Source organism: Micropterus dolomieu, linkage group LG17 (assembly GCF_021292245.1).
Source record: "Micropterus dolomieu isolate WLL.071019.BEF.003 ecotype Adirondacks linkage group LG17, ASM2129224v1, whole genome shotgun sequence".
Classification (NCBI taxonomy): domain Eukaryota; kingdom Metazoa; phylum Chordata; class Actinopteri; order Centrarchiformes; family Centrarchidae; genus Micropterus; species Micropterus dolomieu.
In genome coordinates, this window is record NC_060166.1 from 24,030,407 (window position 1) to 24,057,003 (window position 26,597).

General features: G+C 40.0%; 1 protein-coding gene across 1 annotated transcript; it reads right to left on the minus strand.

Moving 5' to 3' along the window:
* Positions 1–119: 119 nt before the first annotated feature.
* ptgir (prostaglandin I2 receptor) lies at positions 120–25,678 on the minus strand. The gene is made up of 3 exons (XM_046073941.1): positions 25,526–25,678; positions 24,260–25,293; positions 120–2,026 (listed from the first exon to the last, which is right to left on the minus strand). Exons 2-3 carry the CDS (start codon positions 25,103–25,105, stop codon positions 1,739–1,741), a joined length of 1,134 nt encoding a protein of 377 aa, XP_045929897.1. The 5' UTR covers positions 25,106–25,293; positions 25,526–25,678; the 3' UTR covers positions 120–1,738.
* Between the last annotated feature and the right edge of the window lie 919 nt (positions 25,679–26,597).

The window sequence follows — 26,597 nt, forward strand, 5'->3', positions numbered from 1 at the left end:
ATAAACAGTTTTCATATCTCTGTTTCTCTTTGTACTTTGAACTCAGACATAGACATTGTGAGACAGTTTTTCTTTATTAATACTTTATTTCACATGAACAAAATGTGTACTGTATAAAGAATATAATTTTTTTTTTCTAAAAATGTATTCTTTCATTAATTTTAATGGCTGTACTACTCAAATCCTCATACCCTTAAAGACCAATTGTACAAGTGATGATGTGTCTGACTTACCTCGGGTCATGCATGATTGAGCATTTAAGGACTATAAAGCGTAAAGTGAATGTGCAATGCAGCCGAAAAACAAACAAAAACAAATTCAAATCACTATCTGTGTTATCCATATATCTCATATATGCTGCACTCCACTGTATAAACCAAAGCATTGCAAGGAGATACAGCATTATAGAACAGTGAGGCATAAATGTGCTACATTAAATGCAGTTACATCATTAAAGTCACAACAACAACAAAGGACTAATCCTCCCAGTGCATTTTGCAGCAGCAGAGTTTTTCAAATGTGAGAGACTCTTCACAGATAATCATCATAAGTAGCTTAGAAATCAGTGAGAATGAGAAGGAAGGGTGGAATCAAATGTTCAGGCAATACAGTGACATAATTGTCTGGATAAGAAGTTTTTGACTGACTACAGCAGCCAAACAGATGAGATTCTGATATGGTGCATATTCTTGGTACACATACTGTATATTATTTGTTTCATAGTACTAGTGGTCTGCACTCCACTGCAGGCGGAACAATGCTGCAATATGAGATTATAAGATGTGTGTTTTAGAAAACAGGTGTCGCTCTAGAGATGGCAGTGTCGGTCTCTCTTTCCACCACTTTGGTCCTGAGTGAAATATCTCAACAACTATTGGATGGATGGCCATAAAGTTCTGTACAGGCTTTCATGTTCCCGAAAAGATGAAGCCTACTGATCCCCTGACTTTTTGTCGATTGCCACCACGAGGTTCACATTCTTAGTTCTGAGTAAAATGTCTCAACAACTATTGGATGGATTGCCGTATCTTATCTATTTTTTGGTGCCAGTAGGATGAGTAGCGATAACTTTGGTGATCAAATAATTTTTTAATAAACTTCTCCTCAGTTGAATAAAATACATGTCTCTCTCTTGGATCACTCTGACCGGTAACTGATGACTGCTACATCATAATTCTGGTCAGGGGAAATTTATGAACATGTCATCGCCCCCAGTGATGAAAGCGAGGGAAATAAACTATGATTTTCATGTTGAGCGTGACCTGCATCTCATGTCTTAGAAATTGTAGATGAGGACAATCCATTAACCGACGGTTATCTGCTGTGTCTTAAAGAAAAGGCTAAGATAAAAAAGAAGACAGTATACATTCATGCATGTTGATTACCCGAGTGCATATTTCTGATTTTACAGTATATTATTCATAGGCATGACATGGTTTGATGTGTTCCTTAGTGCTAAGTTACAGTGCTGTTTGTTTTATGGCACATCTCTCCTTGCAACAGTTTCCATCAGTCAATGAAAGTTCAAGACTCAGTGCAATAATTTTTTAGTTAGTTCATAGAGAAAGAAAGAAGATTCCCATTGTGACACATTATTCTTGGCCAAAGTCTGTGTGCCTTATAAGGTGAAGGAGTGGAAGAATCCTTTATGCAAATGTAAAAGTTCATTCCAATTTTTATTAGAGTTGAAAGTTTCCCAGCCTCCAGACACCCTGCACAGCTGAGGGTTTTTGTTAGGTCACGGAGGTAAATTGGGGTACATGTTGGCCTGTGGAACTGTCACGTCTGGGGGGTTGCACTGTATGTGATTGTCAAGGGGTAAAGACAGCGCACAGTGTGCTGTTGACTTCATGGCTCCTCTGCTGAAGCGGCAGCTCAGCAGAGAGCAAAGGTGGCGAAACACAGACTTGCGGCAGATGATGAAGACCCAGGGATCCACAATGGGGTTGAGGGCGTAGAAGCGGAAGGCTGTCAGGTTCTCTGTGTCGCCACAAAATGGGTGAATGGCGTTGATAAAGCCTGCAATCTGAAGAAAGAGAGGTTCGAGGTTAGACAAAGTTTTACTATTCCTAGGTTACAAATGTAAGGCCTAGAAAATACAAGTGGTCCTCAGTTTAGGTGTCAGGATGCAGAGTACTGCTGCTTTTCTGTCTCAGATTTTAACCTTTATTATCCATAGCGGCTTTGGTAACATAAATGACCTGCTTCACACTCACTCCCTGCAAGCTACTCAGCATGTAGTTTTATCTGTAGCCAACTCATCAGCTTGGTCTCAACATCATTGCTCTCTCCTCACTATAATGATAAACAGTCGTAATCAATATTTCCAAAAGGTAGCTTGTTCACTGGACAGAATTTTTGTTAACCTGTCATCCCAAGATTAAACATTTTGTCTGCTGGATGAAGCCAAATCAAACCAGATCAAAGCCTCTGTAACAGTGTTACATGACGGAGGTGTTGGCACTTTGGTGTTAAAAGCAGATGAGAACACATGACCGGGTGTTTAGTATCAGTGTCAGTTAAAACTGTGGTTATGTTAGGCTTTACCAAATGTCAACATCTCACTCTTTATACCAATAAAACACATTATGTGGGAGTACACCTTTAATTTTCAGATTAGGTTCCTGAGTACAGATGCAGACAATGCTACATGACAAAACCCCAACTTTTTCCTGCTTTGACCTTTAAGGTATGACAGGCTGCAGACAGGCAGCCCAGACAGCAGCAGCTGGCTGCTTATACACCCTGGGCAGAGAGAGAAGCAGCAGCTGGCCCAGGAAGCTTCTTTGTCACCTCGCTCCTCTTCTCTATCAACAATTCTCCATTTCCTCCATGAAATATCCAACAAACAGTGAACTAATTAATGGCTTGTGCTGATTGAGTGCTTTTGTGCATTGGTGTAAATGTTTCTCTGTTGCTAGGGCCTGGGCTGAAAACTAATAATCTAGAGACATAGTGAGGGAGGCCAGGGGGAGCAACAGAGGCAGGCCAAACCAGAGGTATCAGACACAGGGCAGATTATGTCCCGTACATGCTTATTAAGTGGCTAAACTTACCCGAATGCGGTCCCTTACATATTGATTCTCAGATACACCCACAAAACAGACAGAGAGAGGGAGAGGAAGAGGCTGCCCGTATGCAAAGCCTAAACAACAGCAATTCTCTTGTGATTCTTCTAAGCTCTGAGCTGAGCTCGATGCCATAATAACATTGAAACTCTGGAACAGCCACATATTCTTAGATGTTTCAGGAGTGGTCACAGTCCACAGTGGAACAAAACAACGCCCAGATGTTCTGTGCTTTTTAGGAAGTAATCATGTTATTTGAGGTTGTGTGTAATTTCTTGAATTGCACAATCGATGTTGTCAGAATTGCTGTTGTATTCTTACTCATTTCACTTATTCCATGAAGTATACATGTAGAAAGTAATGCCCACACGGACACATAGACAGTCAGAATTGACATTTACACAGGTTAACACGGTGCGGTGACAGTGACCTTTCAAAGGGCAAAATGTTTCCTTTTTAAAACAGCTGATTGCCACAACGACTGCATGAAACCAAGTAAACATTTCACAACTTCACATGCGATGTCAAACATCTGTAGCAGTGTCCCATAGTCAGCACTGTTAACAGGATGTCACTGTAGCATTACAAGCTATAACATAACTTACATAACATAACATAACCAAAAATTACAGTTGAGCGAGGATAAACAATTTATTAAACTTCTCTACAGAACTGATCCTTTGTAAATAAAGGTATTACTTTGTTCTAAATATATATGCATACATTGAAAAAAGTTAGTAGTATTGAAGAAAATATATATTATTTTAACCGCAGCTACTAGTTATTAGGTCAAACCTTATTGTCATAACATTTTGAAATTTGCATAAATGGGCTCCAGATCTAAATAGTTGTTCTCCAGGATACCAACCCAATACAGGAGGCAGAGGATCAACTATATGTTTCATAAACCGCAAAAAAAATAGTATAATATGTCTTTTTTTACCTTAAATTCTTTTACAACAAGAATCACAACCATTAACTGTCTTGGCTTATAACCAAAAGGCCTTATTCTTGCAACAATTTGTTATTTGAAATAATATTTAACGTAAAAATTAATCTTAGCCCTCCTGGCATAACTAACAAACACAATGACAGATTCAACTTGTGCTCAACACCGAGTTACAGTACACTGTATTCATCATGCAGTGTTGCCAGACAACATTTCAAACAGACGTGCATCTTCAAATGCTCTGCCACCACCCTCGCCCTTGTTGTGTCTCACCACATTACCACCATCACCCCTGCTTCTGCATGCCACCCTGCCTCTTATGGTCCTCTCAGCAGACCTCAAGCCCTGCAGAGAGGGACACTAATCACAAGCTGTCTTCTCCAAGCACTTCTGGCTGTGGGGCCATAACTGATGATATGTCAGGCTCTCCTTAAACAGGAGCATATTAGCACATCAGTCTGTGGATGAAGGGCAGGCCAGAAACAGTGTACAGGAGGCAAGGATCAGGGTCATTATTTAGGAGAACAGAGAATCATACCAATGCAGAAGCACTGAAACAACAAACCGTGAGCATGCTTCAGGACATATAACTCCAGCATGTTCACATTTGTACAGATGTATACACAACATATGCAGAAAGCTACGCATACACTGCATCACCTTCTGCTGCTTTGCAATCTGTAGCTGGACTCATTTAAAACTACTATGTCCGTACTATATCTGTTAAACTGTTTATTTCATTTTTCATCACTTCTACATCTCCGTCAGTCATCCAAAAAGCTTCTTCAGTAATGAGTCATAAAGCATCTTAAAAACAGAAAGATAACAAGATATTCAATTTGCTATCACATAAGAGTATTAACACCTTAACGCCTGAATTGTTTTACAATCAAAAAAATAATAATTTGTGTTTTCATTTGCTTTCAAGCTGATGTTAAATTAAGTGAAGATTGTTAATTTCTCTATAGAACATAGAAAATATATAAATTCAGGTATGTGTAGGTATGATGCAAATTAGTGACAACAGGCATAAACGAGAATCCAGGGCTTGCAAAAGGTTCCTAGGTATGTACTGAATATGCACCAACAGGCATTGGGGGAATTCATGTGCTATCTTGGCTTGCAGTCTGCAAGGAAGAGCTATGATGCGAATTCGCGACAATCGGCGTCAAGGTGTTAAAAGCAGCATATCCACACAACTGAGAAGCTGGAACTATCTATTATCAAAATAGTTGCACTAATTGATTAATCGATTAATTTTTTCAGGTCTAATACTTCTAGATATCCTGATGGCTGAGACTCTTCTGGCACCTGGACCCAGTTGGTGTAAATGGGTACATCCTGACAGAGATACATAAGATGCTATTTGGGGCTGATGACTGCTGTGTCTTTCACAAAACAGACCACGTAATGGATGTCTACACTCTAGGACCCATTATTTTCCATCTTGTTGGTCCTGGAGGACTCTTCTCAAATCTTTCTTCCTGATCCTGTTTCACTGCAAGATCATTACACAGGGATGAGACGAGGCAGAGCGGAGATTACAGGCCTTTCAGAGAGAACTGTTTACAGCAGTGAGCAAACAGGGAGAGAGAGAAATGCTGCAGTGCTGCACAAGTCTTTTAAGGAGTATCACAACATTTTGGAAAATACAGGGAATTGCCTTCTATTAACGTGAGAAGATTTATGTCAATCTCACATGTGTTTGTCAAACCCACTTGGAGGCAGTGGAAAAAAGCTGTAAACACAACACTGATAGATTATCATCTGTTAATTTAACGTGGGGCAGGTCCCACTCACTTGTCAGAATCATGTTTTTGAATCAGTATTACAATGCACTCTCAACCGTTAAGCTTTACTTCTTGGTGGAGGTTTGTTGGGGCTGTAAGCCTTAAAGTAAGACCTGCAGACATAAATCGGAGCTGAAAAAAGTCCTGGAGGTGTTCTGCGTTTTGGGGGATAAATACTTTGATGTTTTTATTTACAGATAACTCTCAGGAAAAAAAGCTTGAAATGACAGAGTGCTCTTTGTAGTTAAAGTTTGATTATTGAAGTTAAAATTAGTAGTTTTAATTTTTTGTAAAACAACTTTTACATAACATTTTAACATTCTTTACCACAGTATCAAGTATCAGATCTCTATCAAAAAAAATTCATCAAAGGGTTAGTGCATTAATAATGCATTTTTTTTCTGACTTCATTGTGTACACCCCCAACACTATGACAGCATAATCTCTTTAAACAGATATCTGCTTAAAGAGGTGGTATTATGCTCATTTTCAGGTTCAAAATCTTAATTAGGGGTTGTACCAGAACAGGTTTACATGGTTTCATTTTCAAAATACACCATATTTTCCTCATACTGCACATTGCTGCAGCTCCTCTTTTCACCCTGTGTTGTACGCTCCGCTCTTGAGCTACATAGTGATGCATCTTACTTGTACAAAATCTTTGTTGGGAGTTGCACATGCACAGTTCCCAGGTAAGGACTACTAGCCAATCAGAAGCAGAGAAGGGCGGGTCGTAAGAAACAAGTGTGATCCAAATCACAGCCGCTTCAGACTGAGACCATAACCTAGCAGATGATATAAGTTACTCTCAAGTCCACAACATCATTGTTCCACATCTTTCCAGCAGGACTAAACGTTGAACTGTTGCCGGTGTTCTGACGATCTATGCTGCCTTGCCGAAAAATGCTACCATAGCGCAAATCGATAGACTCGACTCTACTCGGCCCTGCTCCGTTTTCCATTGCAGACAGTACCCACAGATAGTACGTATCTTGTCGTCATAGCGACGCCACACACAACTGCGACACACACACCAGTGATCCACACAGCTTTCTCTTTTTTAAATTAAAACGTTTCAACATTACTCAGAATGTAAAGACAGATAAGCGGTATGAAAACCTTCCAGCTGTGTTTTGCTCTGCCGTTGTTGCTGCAGCGGTCTGTGTGACGGCGGGAGCAGAGGGCTCTGTGAGCGGGCGGCTGGCCGGCCTCACACGCTCCTCCCGCGGGTTGGCACAGGCTTCCCCAGCAGCCACTTGTGGAGCTCCTCAACTCCGAAAATATTCAAGCACATTTTTGTTCCGCCATAACTTCTCATAAAACTGTCAATATTTGAAATCTATACAGCTGATTTCTCACCTCAAAACTTCTCAGAAGTGGATTTAGTGATGAAATTCCATACGAAAACTGTAAAATATAAAACTTTCTGTTGCTGGCCTCTGTCTGGTGCAGCAATGATGATGCAGTAAATAGTGAATATTCTCTCTGACCAATCAGCAGTCTGTCGTGTTTTCATGTTACATTTTAGTATCCCTCAGCTTGCTTGGAACCTTGAAGGAGGTGAGGTGATACGAACAAAAGTACCTGGAAGCAGGTACAGGTACAACATTTCTACAATGGAAACCCAAACAAAGGCGAGACGAGCCAAAGGGCCTCCGCTCAGACTAGCTTGGTTTGAGGGCGTGCCTGACCCCCTTAGCCGCTTGGCAAGCTTTATGACGCGTTTTCATTGTGACGTCACAAGTAGGCTAAAGGAAGTAAAGGCTGGACTACAAACGAGCTGTTTTCAAGCAGTTCAGAGCAGAGTTTTCTGTGGGAGATGGGAACTCCCTTTGGGCTGGACTTTTTCACTTTGCAAACCTGTTACATGCACAAAAAAGATATATAACTCAATAAAGGAGAGGGAAAAGCCAAAAAGCACAATACCACCTCTTTAATGTACTGATTAAACAAAGAAAAACTTGCTAATAATCTTGAACATAATCTTGCTTAAAGTTTTTATGATTGTGAATCCATGTACATATGATACAACAGCACAGTTTACCAAAATAGAACTAACTAAAGTTTCAGTTTTGGATGAGGTGATCCAGTATATGTACACAGTAACATGTTTACTGATGGTTTTTCGTTCATTTCGTCTGAATTCTCACTTCTCATTTATCTTCACACCACCTGCCCTTTTTTAGAATCTAAGTTCCAGCCTTGATTTCTTGTAACTCTGAAGGTACATTTCAGTTCAACACACACTTAATGTTGAGCATTATGTTTTTGCTTGACAAGGAGCTGCCCAATGAAGTGTATTGATCAAGGAGGATTCACAAATCTGATTGGATCTCCATCCACAGCCTTCATCTCTCTCAAACAGCACCCAGAATTAGGTGTTGCTTTTGTTAATGTCAATCCTTTTCTTCCTGAGCTCCTTCTGTGCAGCACGAGGCTCCAATTCAGAGTCAAAGAAACAAATATACATTTCTTTCCCCGGCTGTGTAACCACAGTGACCTCTGCCCTACATTTAGTTCCTGGGCGACCTGATAATATGCTGGCGGTGAGTCATATAGTGCAGATGTTAATGCAAAGGTTAGCAGAATGTTTCTTTGCTCAAGGGGAATTTCACCACTCCACAGTGTGGTGGCTTGTGTCATCAATACAAGAAAAGATACAGAGAGGAAAAATGAGTGGGTGTGCACTGACAAGGGTGTTCAGATGCACATGCGATTTCTTCAATACAGAAAACACATCTGTAGCTTCCTGAACATGTTCTGTTTCAGGACCAAGAAAATATCAAATGTTAATATAGGTGGCAGCAACGTGAAGCAGGAAAGTCAGTCTGTGTTTGTCTTAAGACAAGTTTCACCAGGGGAATTACGCAGTCTGAAAGTCCATTAGTGAGTTTCCTCTTTAAGAAATGGCTGAGGCTGTCGGTTACCTGGAACCATTAGACCAAAAATGGAATTCAGTGAGAAAACTATTTCAGAGAAGAGTCCCCCACTCTGACACTCTGTCCAGTCTGGGAAGAAAAGTGACCACAGAGCAAGACAACTTATTTTTCACGCACACACAACTGCCTAGTGCTATAAATTATGCATGTTGTTTTATGCAGCATTCTCTTCCTGTCTGTGAAATATAATAACTATTACATACAGCCTTTATGTCTATAGAACCTATAATAATAATCACAATCCCCCCCCCCCCCCCCCCCCCCCCCGTGAGTGATGTAAGAAGAAGAATTTAGGGCAATTAAAATTGTCACTGTGAGCTCTCTGAGATATCTGTGGGACAAGAAGCTATAGGAGCTGCTGTTTGCTGACAAAAAAACACACAAGCCACAAAACACCAAAGAAGTGGAAGCAACTGTGGAAAGCCAAAAAAAAACCAACATAAACCCAGTTTACAATTTGGTTAAGGTGACATATGCCGTGACTAGGCTGACATTGGCCATGTTGCAAAACCTTGTGTGTGTTGCGACAGAGACTCAACAGGCATTCACCGCAGCTCCTCCTCAACAGAGATAACACTGCAAAGGCCCCACGCCTATACTGTACCTCTTTGTTGATGCTGATGTAAGGTGCTGAATTTTTGATGATGCCATGTACGCTACACACTTTGAGATCAGGGACAGATTATCTTTGAAAGATGTTAGTGCCAAGAGAAGACTCTCATGCTCTTTGTCACGTTCTGAAAAAAAAGAAAAAGCAATGATTTCAAATTGAACGCGATAGCTTGGATTTGTGTGATTATTGTTGACTTAAACTTATGTTTAATATCACTATTGGAGTCAATTCACATCAATTTTCTAAATTTCATGTTGGTTCCGACACACATCCTGTCACAAAGAGCCAGCTGGACGGCAGCCACCACCCACATTTTTCTAATTCAGTCCTTGTGCACACTTCATCATCTCATTTGCTAATAGTCAAGCACATAGGGGCATTATAAATTGTGTCTTTTATTTTCTTTGGCAATGCACAGCATCTACTCGAAATCATTTTTCTTGTTTTCAAATCTAGGTCCTATTTTTGTAGGCTTTTCGTTATAGCAACTTCTTTAGTGGGTTCTGGGGCAATGATAACATCTGTGATAACATTATTAGATGGACAAGCAATACAAAGGGTCAGACGACCAGATGGGCTGTAAATAAATTCCTAGTTTAACTATATAATCCTTTCAACCACCTAATTGTCCATGAAAATGTAGGTGAATGTACTCAAAAGGCCCACTACAGTTGCCCACGACATTGAAAAACTGTGTGTAAGTATAGTTGGTCAAACTTGAACCAGCATGTTGTTCTGAAAATCCAGCATTTATGTCAGAACATTTGTTTTCAACTTCAATGGTTTGGATAATGTGGCTGAATAGGGGTTCAACCAGATCAGATAAAAAACGTCTGACTGCTTGTATTGCTTGCCATCCTGAACTCTAGAGACGTGTTGTTACATCATCATAACAAATTGTAATGATGATCTAATGAGCCGAGGTGTTTTTTCCTGTAATTCTTCTTCCAGTGACTTTTCTGGGTATGTTCCTGGTACTTGGATGTTTGTTTTGGGTACTAAAATGTGTAGCTTTTTGGTTTTAAATATGGTGATATATAAGTTGGCTCTACTTGCTTTATGTACTGCTACTCAGTGTAACAGTTCTGGCTCCTCCAGGCTGCATGTCAATGTGTCCTCGGGCAAGACACTGAACACCAAATTGCCCCTGGTGGCTGTTCCACTCTGAGTAATTACTTTTTTTCAAGACTTTATGGGGTCGACTGAGGACATTTTGAATATCTGTTTGTAAGTAATATAATGGATTTTTTGTCCGTAAAATCACAATTTAATTTACTTCCCACTTCCATACTGGGCGTCAATGTACAGAAGCTATAGATCTCAGCTTTTATCTGATAGTAATTGCATTAAGTTTCCTGGCAGTGCTCACAGTCTTTCAAATGCTTTCTCTAACCCAGATAATCCAGGTAACTTTCTTTGGCATTTAAACAAAGGTAACTGAATACATACTGTAACAGGACACGCACTGCTGGGCTGCAGTTTTATGACAATAAGCCAAATTAATGTGTCATTTCAAAATGATTTTCTTGTGAGACTTAAAAAACAAACATGACATGACACACTTCAATTAAAGTGAACTGATATGACACGAACATGGGAAGAGTGCATCCTAAAGCACACTGGCTGATTTCGGTGTGTGCTGGAGTATTGCCAACTTTTTAGAAACACTATTTTAGCACACATGTAGCTGTGCTTCTTCATCCTGGGAAAGTTGGCTAGGTTGTTTTTCCTAAATAATTTCTCTGTCAGGACAGTTGGTATCCAGCACTTCTCACTGTCAACATTCAACTGGGCTGCTGGGACCATAAATTTGTGTGCTGGGCTGCCTGCTGTGTGGCCATCAGTATTAAAAGGGCATCTAAAGGCAAACTCTCAAACAGCAGGTAATATGAAGGATGGACACTTGGATCACGGGATTCAGCAGTGCGCAGAGGCTTCCTGCACAGAACGGCTGATGCCTAAAAGACTTTAAAGCCATCTGAGACATGTTGATGATTTTGTGAATTGATTTTTACTCAACTCCCTGGCTCTCTCCAAGCAACTGGAAAACGTAAAGGGATTTTTTGACATTTTGGGAAAAATATTAATTGACCTTTTAGGCAAGAGTAAGATAAGACGATCAGTACCACTATGATGTCTGTAAGGCAGCTGGTTGGCTTAGCATGAACACTGGAAAAAGCATGAAACAACTGCCTTTGTCCAAAGGACTATTTATTTGCTCTGTCAAGTTGCCAGGGAGCCGGGGAACACTTTGTTAATGTTCCCAGCCAAGAAAAAGTCCTGCCTTGCAGACATGCAAGTTGTATCAATCTTCTAATCCCCAAAATAAGCTAAATGTTGCACTATCTCTTTCAATATTTTGTATGTGAGTAGCCAACTCAGTCTCAGTCAGTTTCCATTTTTATCTTACTAAAGAAAAAGTAGGTCCCAGTTGCCAAAGAAAATATGGTATAGTCCCAAATTATGAGCAATTGTCTCGACTCCTTTGTCCCGACTTAACATGGGTTTTGATTATAGCATAATTAATCATTAAATACTGAACCCAATACTGAACCCAACATCCAACATGCGCTTTACGCAGACAGATGTGACACTGCACTGATGAAATTAATAAAAATAAAAATAAAAATTAGGTAAAAGATCATGATTTACCCACTGTTACATATCCAGAGTTGTTGTGTTACCAAACAAATGAAACTCTTCTTTAATTCATCCACAGACATTCAATCCAGCTTCAACATTGAGTGCTATAAATGATATTAAGTAGGGTCATGGTACTAAAGTATAATCTAGTTTTCTGTTTTAATCCAAAACTATTTCTAATTTTTCTAATGTCCATGAACATTGAAAATCAAGTGGAACAAACTGTAAGTTTTTTTGGTTTCCGTTTTTTATTTTCTCTTGCAAGTGGAAGCCCGCAGGTAACTGAATGGACTTAATCTGAACCAGTTCATTCAAAAAGTGCCTGGTTCTGCTTACAGTAAAGTTCTCACACATTTCACTTTTATTCACAGTTCAATTTATTATACCCTGTGTATAATTTGTTCTTTTCATATTCAATTGGGATTCCACTACAAAATAAATAACAACTTGTTCTTCGTTAACAAATATGACACATTAAATATCAAAATCATATTTGGTTTGTGGCCCATTTCCTATTTGTGATGTAGAAGTACAAAAAAGAAGCAGTTATTAGTTTGTGTGTGTGTGTGAGTGTGTGTTTTGGATTCATAAATAAATACCATAACGAATCGTTTGTTCATTTTCCAGTTTTGGATATGAAAGAACAAATAATACATAGATTCCCTGACCCTAATGGAGGTATTTTTAGGACAGTGAGGGAGGAAACTTATTCCCATCACATATTTTCAGGTTCTGTGCACTTGTAAACATCAGCTAGGGTTCACTGGGCCCTAAAATCCCAAAACCACAGAATCTGCACTGGCTGCCTGGCTGCAATTATCTTGTTGAATCTGTTGTGTCCCGGTTGTCTGCATACTCTGGCTTTGATGCTCCTTGACGGAAGAATTTGTTTCAAACGTAACAGAAAAACATTTTGGAATGATCACAAGGAAAGTTAGACAACGCCTATTCCCAAAATGAGAAAAAAATGTAATTGATTGTACAACTGAGTGTTTTTCTGCTGTTAACATGCAGGAAATAGTGATTCATGCTGTGATGTCACATTAGTCCGATCAGTTTTTACTAGTTGTGATAGAAAAGTGAACACCCAGCCCACAGCATAATAGGACTGGTCATCTAATATGTTTTTTAAGGTTAACGCAAAATCATCTGATGGCAGATGAAGAAAGGTTCATGGAACAGCAAAGGGAATATTTCTCACTAGACTGAAAACCCTGATGACATCCTTTCCCCGACGTTGTCACGCCAAAGATTTAATTTTATGTATGAAATCATGTGGGTGAATTCTTATGTTACTAATTTTTCTTCTAATGGTGAAAATGATGCGTCCTTCTCATGTCATTTTATTTAAGCTGATTCATTGTTGCAGCGGGTGTTTGGTAATATCAGGCTTTAAGTGAATTTCTCTTTTTACATGTCCCTCAGCACCACAACAGACTATCACCACATTGTGCTTCACTTTGATATTATTTGATGTAAGGGTGTTGTATTTCACTGCTTCATCTCTGCCAAGTTTTATTAGGCCACATATCTCCTGAGACTGTTGGCAAGGTGGAGTATGAAACAAGAATCCTATTGTTCTCCCTGTAACTACATTTCCCAGAAGATTAACTTATTATGTTGCCACCAGGGATGGGTTCAGATCACTGGTTCTATTTTTCATCCAGTTGACAAAATACCCTGATTCATTATGCTAAGATAATAACTCAATTCTTATCAGACGTTTAATCTCTCTTCACTGGACAGACTAGATCAGCTGTACGTAAGTAACAGTGTTTCCTCTATATGCATTCAGCAGCGGCGGGAATCACGACCGCCACTACTAACATTTCCCACGATCATTAAACTATGCGCTATAAATGTTTTCACTCACACACTGTGCGAGCACGGCAGCACTCATTGCTCGGGTCGCTTCCTCTCCTCGTTCTATGCAGAACATACGTGACAGATGCTGTTATAAGAGCAGCGTAACTCTGAATCGGGAGGTGCGTAGCAAGTGTTTGATTCTCCGGAGTATTCTGGCAGTAAATGTACGGTGTCTGTTACAGTGTGTTAGCTTCTCAAGCCCAAGAAAAGTCTGTTGTTTCCCACCTGCTGGAAAAGTGAAGCCGGTTAGCGCTAAGTTAGCTACAGATAAATGTCAGAAGTTGAAGACACAAAAGGCAAACATGAACAGTCTATATCTATATCTATCTATAATGATTCTGAGGTCATATTAACAGGGTTTTCCTGCCATTAAGGCTTAGGGGTGATGCCCAAAACATCCACTGTTCCATCACTGTAAAATCACTGTGGAGCAACAGGACCAACCAGATTACTTTATCCAGATCTAAAGGTTGTAGTTCCTCCAGTAGGCTGATCTTTGGGTGTTGTTTATTTATTATCTGCTCTAGCTTTTCCAACTGTTTGTTCAGAGATACGGTGAAAATAATGGCCCAATATGATGTTTACATATTGATTACATATTTTTCATTGGAAAACATAATATTTTCTTGGGGGAGCACCCCAACACCAAAACATTCATCTGAAGCTCACATTAAACTGGGAAAACACTACAGTTTTAAGCTATTCGAAGGTGCATTGCATGCTCATGGACACAAGAGCAATGTTGCTGAGACATGTTGTGTTGGGATTTTATATTCAGACAAATAACTAAATTGACTAAATTATTAAGTTTGGCTGATCTCTGGTTGGTGTGCTCTCTGCAGCTAGTGGTGTTCAGCCAAAGATTATTTGTGAGTGAAAATACACATTTACAAAACAGGACTGAGTTTTTGTAGTTCAGTGTTGAGTTTTCTCTAAAGTAACTTCAATTTAAAGCAGCTATAATCAATTTTTACATAATAACAATGGATCAAAGATGAGTTCACTACTTTTTTTCCGCTGACCTGGCCAAAACAATCTCCCAGTTGAACTGATTAATATCATGTCGAGATTTTAATCCGATCAACTTCATAGTTAAGCTGCCACTAAAAACTGTTGTGTTTCTGATTTCTCAGCCAACAAAAGATGTTGAGTTGTAGTTATTTTGGTTATAAGTGACTTGCAAATGTTTAAAGGTAAACATAATGAGATTTAATTGGTTAAGAAAGGTGGATTTGGTACTGAATTGTACTGAATTTGAATTTGAATGCTAGAAAAACTCCTTCCTTTGTTAACACCAATTTATAAATCATATATAATTCTTCAAATTAAAGTTATCAAGCCATATATCTGTTTAAGCAAAACTCCAGATGTCAGTCCCTTCATATGAATTGATCCCACGACGTTGAGGAACTCTAGACTTGGGTGTGGAGCACGTTTCCCGCAATGCTGTGAGAACAACGAATGTGCTGATGGATAGACAAATAACAAACATGGCAAGAAACCAAAAGAGCAAACATGGAGAGCACGGTAAACGGCTGTGTGAGAAAGATTTGCTGATATTTTCTGTATGTCTTGGCAACAACTGTGAGTACTTTCAACCAAGCTTTTTTGATAAACCCTATTTAGACAACCTGACATTTAGACGTGTGACGTTGCACACCAATCCATCGTTATTGCTGTCTCTCTCAAAGACAACCAGGAATTGGTAAAATGCTTAGCAGTGCCTTGCTTACACAGAGTGAAATATGAATTGACCTTTCAATTGAACACAAATCGGTAGACATGCAGATTAGCAGGAAAAAACATTTCCTCAACTTCCTCAACCTGTGCTAGTGGGGGAAGGAGGAAGATCCAAATTTCAAGATAATACAAGGTGAAAAAAGAAGAGGAGCTCATCTGGGATGCAACAAATTATGTGAATGAAATCCAAAAGCCACTTGTTTTAATTTTATATACATAAATACATAAATATTTATAGACCATAGAATAGCAGTTGAATTTGCTGTTGAATTTCTGTCAGTCAAATAATGGATTGACTGACTAATTGGACCATGTTCTAGAAAGTGTTTTGCAAGAGAACAACCTCTCCTGTTCATGCTGGTCTTGTTTTCACACAAGCAATGAGAGATCCTCAGCGCTTGGTACATATATGTTGCAGGACCCACTCAAAAATAAGATGATACATCTCAAGGGTTTATCCTGAAATAAATTCAAATTCAACTTTTGTTACTTTGTGCACAGAAATAACACTTTCACTGTCTGCTAGCAAGGTGTCATCATTCAGCTTTATGTTGTTTGTCTCACATTTAGCTCACCTTTTTTTGTTGTCTGTCATATTGACAACCACACAGCCCTCCTGTAATACTTCACTAAGTCAGGTGATCTTGCTATGATGCGGCAAGACAAGATACTCAAGAGTGACATCATGTGTCAGATCAGAGGGGAAACGGCCTTAACTTTACACACAGGCACTGTATTGTATATCAGCTCAGGCAGTTTGTTCCTTAGCATGCTTGCAAAGTGACAAAAATAAAAATATAGCGTGGTGTGCTGAGAAATTATATAAAATTTGGCAAAAAAAATAATCTTAAGTCATGTAAATAAGAGAAGCCTGAATCAAGCAAACCATTAAACAAATCAGTATCTGTACATAGAACATGAGTAATTTAACAAATCAGTCTGGAGGCAGCTATTGATGAACATGGCTATTATTATGGGCTGATGACTCTTGACTCCCACAACTAATTCCATTTGCCAAGATCAATAAGATTTTATCAGTTGCTCAATGTAAATGTTAAATGTAAGCCTTGAAACTATCGCAGCAGATTCTACAGGGAATAGTAGAATGCGTGCACATGTTTCATAGGAACTATAATTATCTGTTAAAAAATACCTCAAAAATTAGTTGACAAACAAGGGTAATAAATGAGAGATGTCCAAAGCCTTTAGCTAAATCTAAAGGTAATAATGAAGCTTTCTTCTTCAACAACATAAAACTAGCTTGCACAGATGCACACCTCTGATTGGCCCTGAGCCCCATACCCCTCCTGTTTTTTTAGGCAAGACCTTTTAGTGTTAATTAACTGTAACTCTGTCCCAATTGACACTAACAGTGCAGCATGAGAATTTAAATTGCAAGCCAAATTGTGCTTCACCTCGACATGTTGTTACAATCTTCACTGACCCCCATGGAATGCAGACATAATTTAAGTGGCAGCCCACGGGTAAGAAGTCCATCTATGATGCAGTCACGACTGGTGATATAAAAAAATATATTTTCTGTCAGTGGAAAAGTTACAGTAATATAAGCTGAACTCCTGTACACGTCTGTAACCTCACAAATTAAAATAAGCACAAATGAAAGAATGTTTCCACACAAACTCACATATTTTTCCAACACTGCTGGGCTTTTGATCAAACATGTTTGTCAAAGGGTTAATGCAGGTCAACAAATATGTGGTTTTCATTTGTTTAAAACATATTTGTCAGTTGAATCAAACTACATGTCATACTTCCAATACTTACCTACTTAAATTATTCATAAACACACAATGGATCTCTCTCACTCTTTATGAGAATGCTAGACTGCATTCGGATAACAATAAAGGGCCTATAATTTAAAGGGTTATTGAGAGTTCACCAGTACAGGGAAATGATTGAATTTGATGGTATTTTCTCTGTCTATATCCCCCAGTTCTACCACTAAAGTAATGTTTTCAATATGTAGCTGCAGAGAAAATATGTGGTAAGCAGTCTGACTGGAAGTAGACAGAGATCACTCAAGGGACAGAGAATAACATTGCATAATACATCCATCCATCCATCGTCAACCGCTTATCCTGTGTACAGGGTCGCGGGGTGCATAATACATGACCATCCAAAATGGATACTGTTAATTGTTGCAGTCCGTGTTCAATTTAAAATTGTATTGATTAGAAATCTGCACATAGTTAACACTAAGCTGTGACGCATCATGACTTGTCCAAAAAACAGCCGCGTTGACTGTTTCCACTTGAAACCACTAGAAAAATAAAGCAACTCAAGCATTAACAAAATGTACGACGATGTGACGATGATGGGGACAATGGAAGGCTTTTCAAACATGTGAGAGATTTCATGCTTATAATCAATAACTTTTTATTAGCCATAAATCACATGGCCACTTGTGTGTGAAAGGGGTCACTCATAATGAGGATTATCACCCATATCTGCAGTTACCCCAAGCTCTACAAAGCATTTTAATGTCTTTTAGCATACTTTTGATTTTCCAGTGGCAACTTTACTGTTTTTAATTCACTCCACTGCTCTCATCAGAGTTGTTTCTAGCAGTGGCAGGCTCTAAAAAGCCTCTGTACGCTGCCTGCACAGCACAAAACTAAAGATAAAGATAGACAGATATTTACTCTAGGAGTTGGTAGAGACCAACAGACCTGAAAGAGACTGAACTAAAAAAGAGAATGCAGTCACATTCATCAGGTGGCCAGAAACACGACTTAAAATGAATGCTGCTCCATATCTGCTAGATGTGTAAATAAATGTTTGCAAACAAGGTGAGTTACATACACTTACAAGGTGATGATATGTCAATGTTTTCAGCTGGTTTTTCCTGCCCCCGAGAGGCCAAATAAATTAGTTAATACAGGTTTAAGTCAAAATCTCCACAAAAGGCAATAAAGTTAATTTGCCATAAAACAGCACAGGATCTATTTGAGTTTAGATTAAGTTTTTAAATTTTTTTCATTCGGATTACTAAAAACACATCATGGAACAATAAACTCTACTGTCCATGTCTGTTTTTACCATCTTGTTGTGCCTTAGCCAATAGAATTCTCTTCAGCACATGCTCCCCTCTTATTGTCCTCTGACTGAAGCCTAAGGCCATGTTTCTAGTACCAAAATACTTCAATGACACATAAAATATGGGTTCAATATCTACACTTCATTACCTTGAGGATCTTTGATGCTATCGTTGGCTGTCCACTTTCTCCTGTGTGTCTCAAACTGAGTTAAATGTGACGAAAATCAGGATAAGTCTAGTAATGAAGGGAAGGATTAGCAAGCCTGCCTGCTTGCATGTATATGAACATCTAAGTGTGCGTGTGTGTGTGAGGCAATCCTCATTGTTCAGTCCACAAAGCCAGCTGCTGATTGCAGAGCGTCATCTTTCCATATAGAAACCTGGACCAAGCTCACCATATAACATTTATATCCTGGCAGCACCTGCAGCACAATAACAGGCTCTTATCTTCAGTCTGTCGCAGCCTGTATGTCTTTACATGTCTAACTGTACCACTCCCATGCTGTGTGGAATTATCTGACACCTGAAACTCATGCAAAGGTCAAAATGCATTACAGTGCTGTGACCAACTGTTCAACTGCCACATTTTGTGTGGTTGCAAAAGTGAGCTCATCTCATTACAACTCTGGAAGGCATTACAGGGATTTCAGCTTTGAGTCTTCTTGGATACGTTTGGATTTAGGGTCTTCCCCTGTTCATTGGTTCTTCCACACCGATTTACTGAATCTGTCTCCAGTTGGATGTGGGGAGTGTCCATTTGTAGCTATCATCCTGTTATTCTGCATATTTTCAAAGGCATTCTAAGTGCGGGCCTTGACTGGGCCTGTCAAGGGACTTCACAGCTCCTGGCTGTTTTGTAACTATTCTAATGTTGAGTTAGTTATGCATGCTTATGGTTAAAGTGGTTAAAGAAAGAAACTGTCACATTTGTCTTGTTTTAATCGTTTTAAAGCAGGATCTCATCTAGAATTAGTGGCCCCTTAAGTCTAAGAGTTCTTGAACAGATAAGTTTTTGCATCTTGAAAATCTTTTGCTTCGTACAGGTTCACATTGCTTTTTTAAAAACTTAACTCCACGGTTTCCTTCTGTTTAGTCTTTCAGACAGCCCAGATTTATGAGGTGCTGCACTGACTCCTGGAGGCATGATTCCCTGTGACTGTAAATGTGTCAGAGTTGCTTGCTTTTATTTATCTTCTTCCTGACAATCATCGCTTTTGCCCAGTTTGCTCAGAGCTATTGGAAGGGGTTTGACCTTTCCATTTGTCTTTTTCCATTTGACAGAAAGTGCTGTGCTCCTGTGAACCTCCGAGGGTTTTTTGCTCATTTGCATTTTCTAGCTTTATTTAGTAGCCCTTGTGGAGAGACAGTGATCGAGAGCAAGAGGGTTCACATGCAACAAACGTACCAGCCATAACCCAGAGACAACCACAATCCTCCTGGTGTCTACAAGTTATTAAATCAGAAACATTACATTATATTTTGAATTGAAATGTAAAATGTAAATGTCAAACAATGTTAAATCTTCTGGTGGTGTTAACATGCCAAGAAATGTATAAGTGTGCCAAAAGACAAGGGAGAAGAAAACTGCTGGCAAGCAAGCATGGATGTAAACAATGTAGGTTTCAAATTAATTATTAAAATAATAAAAAAAACTGGCAACTTCAATGTTTTGTGAGAAAGGAAATGCATTTAGCATGTTTGTTACACCTGAAGGATACATACAGTGTGTTTTGGTGAGAAACCATGAATGTAAATGTTTACAAAAAACTCCACAGGGTACAACTTCTCAAACTAGCATTTTCTTAACACTTAATCATCTCATTACAGCTGCTGCTTTGGCACTTATAATACCATAAAGGAATAATCTAGTGTATTGATCTTTGTTGCACTCTCTGTCAGCTACACAAGTCAATATTAGTCTGCTGACTAAGACTCGGACACGGTAACTACACTAATGGAAACCTTTTATCATTAAGCCAAAGCAACAGTGATTCAAATCTGTCCCACAGTGCTGCTCCGCATTAAAGTTGCTACAGTCCCCTAAAAACAAACCTAGCATTGGGTTTACTGAGCGCTTCCCATAACACTCTTTCACTTTTTCAAACTATTGATTAATGTGGTTATGGCTGACATTTAGAGCTTAAACCACTTTCAATCTTGCGAAAAGCTTGTAATATGAACACAGCACTTTATTGATCCAGGCATTGACTAGCAACATATGGGCCCCAGGCAACGTCTTTGGTTCCCATGGGAACAGGAGGGAGGGGGAATAGTGATCAGTCTATACCTGTTGCCCTGCAGGAGACAGATTTGATCATTTATAAACTGAAGATGGCAGGACAAAGAGGAGTGAAGAAAGGCCAAATGGTGTAATGTTGATTTCCCTTTGAGAGGGAAAAACCCAAAGACATTTTGTTTACAATCAGAAAACCCAAAGACATTTTGTTTACAATCAGAAATAAGCAAATTTGAGAAGCCACCACGTTTGGCATTTGTGCTTTAAATGATAAGTTAAGGTGATGTTCGTCCATCCATCCATTGTCAACCACTTATCCTGCGTACAGGGTCGCGGGGGGCTGGAGACAATCCCAGCTGACATCGGGCGAAAGGCGGGGTACACCCTGGACAGGTCGCCAGTTCATATATAGACAAACAACCACTCACTCACACCTAAGGACAATTTAGGGTCACCAATTAACCTAGTCCACATGTCTTTGGATGGTACGAGAAAGCCAGAGCACCCGGAGAGAATCCACGCAGGCACGGGGAGAACATGCAAACTCCACACAGAAAGGCAACCGTGGTTTGAACCCGTGACCTTCTTGCTGTGAGGCGACAGGCGATGTCGATTCACTTTTTTGATCAACTTACTGTTTCAACTGTTGGATCTCATCCTACAGCTGGAGATGGATTTTTCTTGCTGTATTTGATTTGTTTAACCAGCTGTAACCATGTATTCCACCTGGCACTAACTTTCTAACAATGTGTCAATAGTCCTACCTAGAACAAACCAAGAAGGACCTCCTGTTTTAAGCTACATCAAACAAATCAAACGTTCTTTCACAGAACAGCTACAGTGATAACATTTACTCACATCAAGTTCAAACCTTTTCTTTTAGCTGTCTACTGTAATTGCACAGTATGTACTGTAGGTTTAAATCAGTCGGAGGTGATATATAATATCCAAGGCCCTGGCCTTGTCACTGTAGAGTGAAAAGCCTGGGAAGCTGGTAACACTGAACAGGACAAACATTCAAAAGTTATATCAGCTGACCACACACAAGTTGATCACCTCCAAAAAAAAGATTCTTTTTTTGTGGGACTGTCTGAGAATCTTTTCTCAGTCAGACAGTCCAACCCATCTGATTGTCTTTTACCACTTCCCTGATCGTACCACCACCGGTGAACTTTAGACTCCTGAAAAATGCCCACTCTTGCTGAAGAAACAGTCACATCTCAGAAATGTACAGAGCAAATGCTGCCATGTCTGTTTTTGGCCAAAAGCCACTTACATACATGATCTTGCAACTTTATCTTCAAACACAAAGTGAAATAAAATAAATACATTATTCAGAAAAACCTCTGCCTTTTAGTTTTAAAAAGGCATTCATTTTCATTCACCCACATCTACCAGCATGAAGTTCCTGCTGATGTGGCAAACTGCAGACAGAGCCCGTTCTTCAGAGCTTAAAAGCCTCGTTCTCCAAGGTATATTCAGTTACATCAGTGTGCTTTCAGTAAATTAAGACTAACCGGAAACACATGCTGGAGGCTTTGTGTTGGCACATCGTTGTGTACAAGAATAACGACTGAATGCGGCTTGTGTCACTGCAATGAACATAATCAGACTTCCTTTCCAACATCTGTCTTGCTTCAGGCAAACTAACTGGTGTTAATCATAAAGCCACATCTGTCTGGAAATTACTGATATGCACTCGCATACTTCATCACCGCTGTCTCAGTTCTTTTGGTTACAACCACAAGGGTGTACATTCACATGAGCAAACAAGTAAACACACATACACACACACACACACACACATACACATGGCTGCTGAGATGTCACATGAATCATGAATTACTTAATAACAGGGTCTTGAATTATTCAGCTTGCTATTATACTAATCAGGCTTGTGACTCTAGATTGTTTACCAGAGATGATTCTATTATGAATTTTAATGAGTACAATCAGGGTTGTAAAATTATCAAATTAATTTAGAGATTTATTTTAGAAGAGCAAAGTGGAAGTTAGAAAAAAGAAAATGACCATTTGCTGGGCATTTCCTTGCAGCAACATGGGTCTTGGTGAAACTGCACATTTTCCAATTTTATTTGGAAACCGAAAGATAAACAACCTACAGTACTATACAGCTAGGACACATACACACTGTGCAGGTGGTGAAGTTTGGTGCTTTCAATTTCCTGAAAGCTTACTCACACAGTGCTGACAAGTATTCATCGTCATTGCTGTTCATTCCTTCTCAACCACAACTCTGGGCAAATACCGCTACATGCACCGTAGGTTAGTCAAACCTCCAGACCAAGTGTTACCGCAAACAGTCCCGTGCAGACAATGAGTAGTTGGTGAAGCGAGAGAACATTTTTTACTGCTTCCTGTAAACTACTTGATCATCAGACCACTGCTGTTTAAAAGGCTAGCATAAATATATGAACGCATAGATACCTTTATAATATAACTCACATTAATCACATCCTCCAGCTGTTTTTTATTGCCCAAACTTGACTCTCCTCAGGACCTCTGGCTAATGTTTAGGGAACACACAGACAGGGAGGCTGGTTAAACTTGGAACTCCTGCCACAGGAGCTTGATCATACGGGAAGGGCTGGGCAGGACCAGTCCTCCAGGGTTGTCAGGTTTGGCACACTCCTCTCAAATAGGGACAGATATGCAGCTAAGTAAACAAATGCACAGCACAAACACACACATACACAGTGACAGCATGCCTTGTGTGGCAAAAGCTGCACTGTCAGGCACACCTTTTATTGGAGCCAGCAGAGAAAAGCACACGCCAACAGGGCACACAAACACATACCACAGCAAAGAAAACAACAACACATCAACGGTAACCATGTCAGCTGAGTTAACTATGTACATTATGATTACAGTCTGAGTGAAAGGAATTAATTTCATTATTGCAGACACATAATCTAATGCTAAAATGAACCTAATCCATGCTGGAAACTCTACAGACAGTGTGTTGACATCCAGTCAGGGACCCATATTGATGATAACAAAAGATAACAAAACCCCTTTCAGAAATCATTCTTTTCTGTTCCGCTTTCAAACTTTCTCTTCTTTTGCTGAAGAGGTTTTTAGATCATGTTTCAGCAACTGAATAAATGACACATCAGGGTGTCAGCTCTTCCCTCCATTTCCAGTGTGAAATGTAATACATTCTAAAGATGGCGACATATCATGATTCAGAGGTCAAATCTAACACAGAAACGCTGAGGATAGACCACAAAATGTGTTGTAAAAGTCACACAGAGGGCCTGCAACATTTAAAAAAAAGGGACATGTGACAGACAAACACACACACACACACTGAGGGAAGATGAAATGTGAACTTACAGTGAGAGGCAGGGAACAGACCACAAAGATGACAGTGATGAGCGCTAGCAGAACAAGGTGGTCCATTTCCTCTTCCCCCTGTCCGAACCAGGCCAGGCTCAGCCTCTTCCTTCTCCCTGTCGAGCCGACAGAGCCGCGCCGCATCATCTGGCTCCGGTGCATCTGGCACAGGCTGACAATCACTGAACCGTTGCACACAAACACTGCCAAGATCAGCAGTGCCATGAGGGACGAGTAGGACAGAGAGAAGGCCAGCACCAAGTTGGCCTTCTCATCCCCTGTCGCATCCATGTCGATGAAGCACCACGTCCCAGGACAGTACTGTCTGAATCTGCCGTAACCGGCTAATGGCAGGAGGCAGAAGGCCAAAGAAAATAGGTAAATAAAGAAAAGAGTAAATTTGGCAAAGCTGCGCCGTATGTGTACAGAGTAAAAGTAAGGGTGGCTGATGGCCAGGCAGCGCTCAACGGCCATGGCGCACAAGATGAGCGTGGGCGCCAGGCCGAAGAAACTCATGGCAAAGCCAAAGAGGCTGCACAGGCCTTCACCGCCCAGACTTATCAGGGACATGTTGCGGGCGTAGGAGATGAACACAGAAGGGCTGAGGAGGCAGGTTCCCAGCAGGTCGGTCAGGGCCAGGCCGGTCACCAGGATGCAAAAGACAGAGGACCTAGAGCGATGCTCCTTCTGGTGCACTCCGAGGATGAAGAGAGCCAGGAGGTTTCCCCCCACACCTGCCAAAAACATGATGATGCTCGTTGCCGGCTTGCCATCCCCATTCACGGTGAGAGTCCCACTGCAGGTGGCATTGTGACATGATTCGTTTGAAGGCATGTTGTTGTTCATGTTGCACTGAAAATAAATATGCCCACTCAGTGCGGAATCAATAAGTAATTCCCAGACAACAAAAGGAAATCCTGGCCTCTTGATACCATCGTTTGGCAACAGAGAAGGCAGTGATATATGGTGAGACCCATTATGCTGCGCTGACTTAAGACTTGAGTCGTTCCCTTCTCTGTTTGGCTCAATTTTTGCTGAGGAAGATATAACAGATGGAGAAAAAAAAGCTTTTTAATACTGAGACAAGTAACTTCTCCAAAACTCAGAAACATCAAACTCTCCAGACTGGCATCATGTTAAGGTTTTTCTTCTCAGTGCAGTAGGCTATCAGAATGACTTTATGCTACTCCTCAATAACTGAATTATAACATTGCGAAACTCTTAACACTGCTCTTATTATAGTTTTAGTGACTAATAATCACTCACCTTTCACTGGCTCTGCCGTAAAGCAGTAATACTTGAGCGCCCGTTTAAAATTCCCTACTCCACCTTCTTCTGCTTGTTCTTTCTTCCCCACAGCTTCAGAGTCCTGGTTTGTAAACTATTCGGATATGGAGTTCAAAACTGCCGCTGCCTGTAACGTGTCGGCATATACACACACTGACTTCACAGACAGAGAGACAGACTGCACGAGCGCCGCGTCTCCTCCTTTCTGTACTTTCTCTCTGTCTCTTTCTGCACCTCCCAGTCTCTTTCGGAACTATAGTCCCACCCACTATACTGGTGCACCGAGAGAGGCTGACAGATATTCAATTAGGGGCATATAAATTTAAAAGCTAGATAAAGGGTATACATGTAGAAGAACTTCACATGTTTCTACAAAATTAATTATGTGGATTAATATGACCTTTTATCTAATGTAAGCAGGTTTGTGTCTAGACATAGAAGCAAATGGAGCGGCATTATGAGCACACTGGCTATAATCCAACATCTCATGTGTAGACAAAACCTCAAAAATATATCACTTTCACTAATGACCTTTTATTGCGGTACAGACTGAAATACATAACAAAACACAATCAATACATGCCTTTCAGGGGCTCAGCTGTACTGACAGAGCCCTTGGTCAGTATTGGCTTGTTCCCCATGAGAGCTCAGAAAAAAATGTAATTCAATTAGTCTTTTGTGTAAGTATTTGGTTTGGCAATGTCTCTTCTTGGTTTCTAAAAAGGTGTTTTGAATAGCCTTAATCTCGGCTAGTTTACATTACATGCAGCCTTTGGTACAACTCAACTCAGAAAGGGTGAACCAGTGCTTTGGCTGAACATAAATGCCATGAGACCAAGTTTCCCCTGCCTGTTTTTGCCTCTATTGTCATGCTGGTTCATTCTTCACTTGTGGAACATTTATTTTCTGTTGCATTTTTGCAGCCTCTGGTGAAATACCCATATGGAGAGTGCGGTAATGTGTGCGCTCTGGAAGAAGTGACATGTTTTGATTTAGCCCTCAAGGTTAAGAATAATATGCTGTCAATGATTTGAACAACCTAAAGACTGTC

Excerpts from the sequence above, each read along its gene's own strand:
- ptgir (XM_046073941.1), bottom strand. The coding sequence starts at position 25,105 with ATGAACAACAACATGCCTTCAAACGAATCATGTCACAATGCCACCTGC. Across the intron at positions 2,027-24,259 it reads TCTGTTCCCTGCCTCTCACT|ATTGCAGGCTTTATCAACGC; the intron begins GTAAGTTCACAT and ends CTCTTTCTTCAG.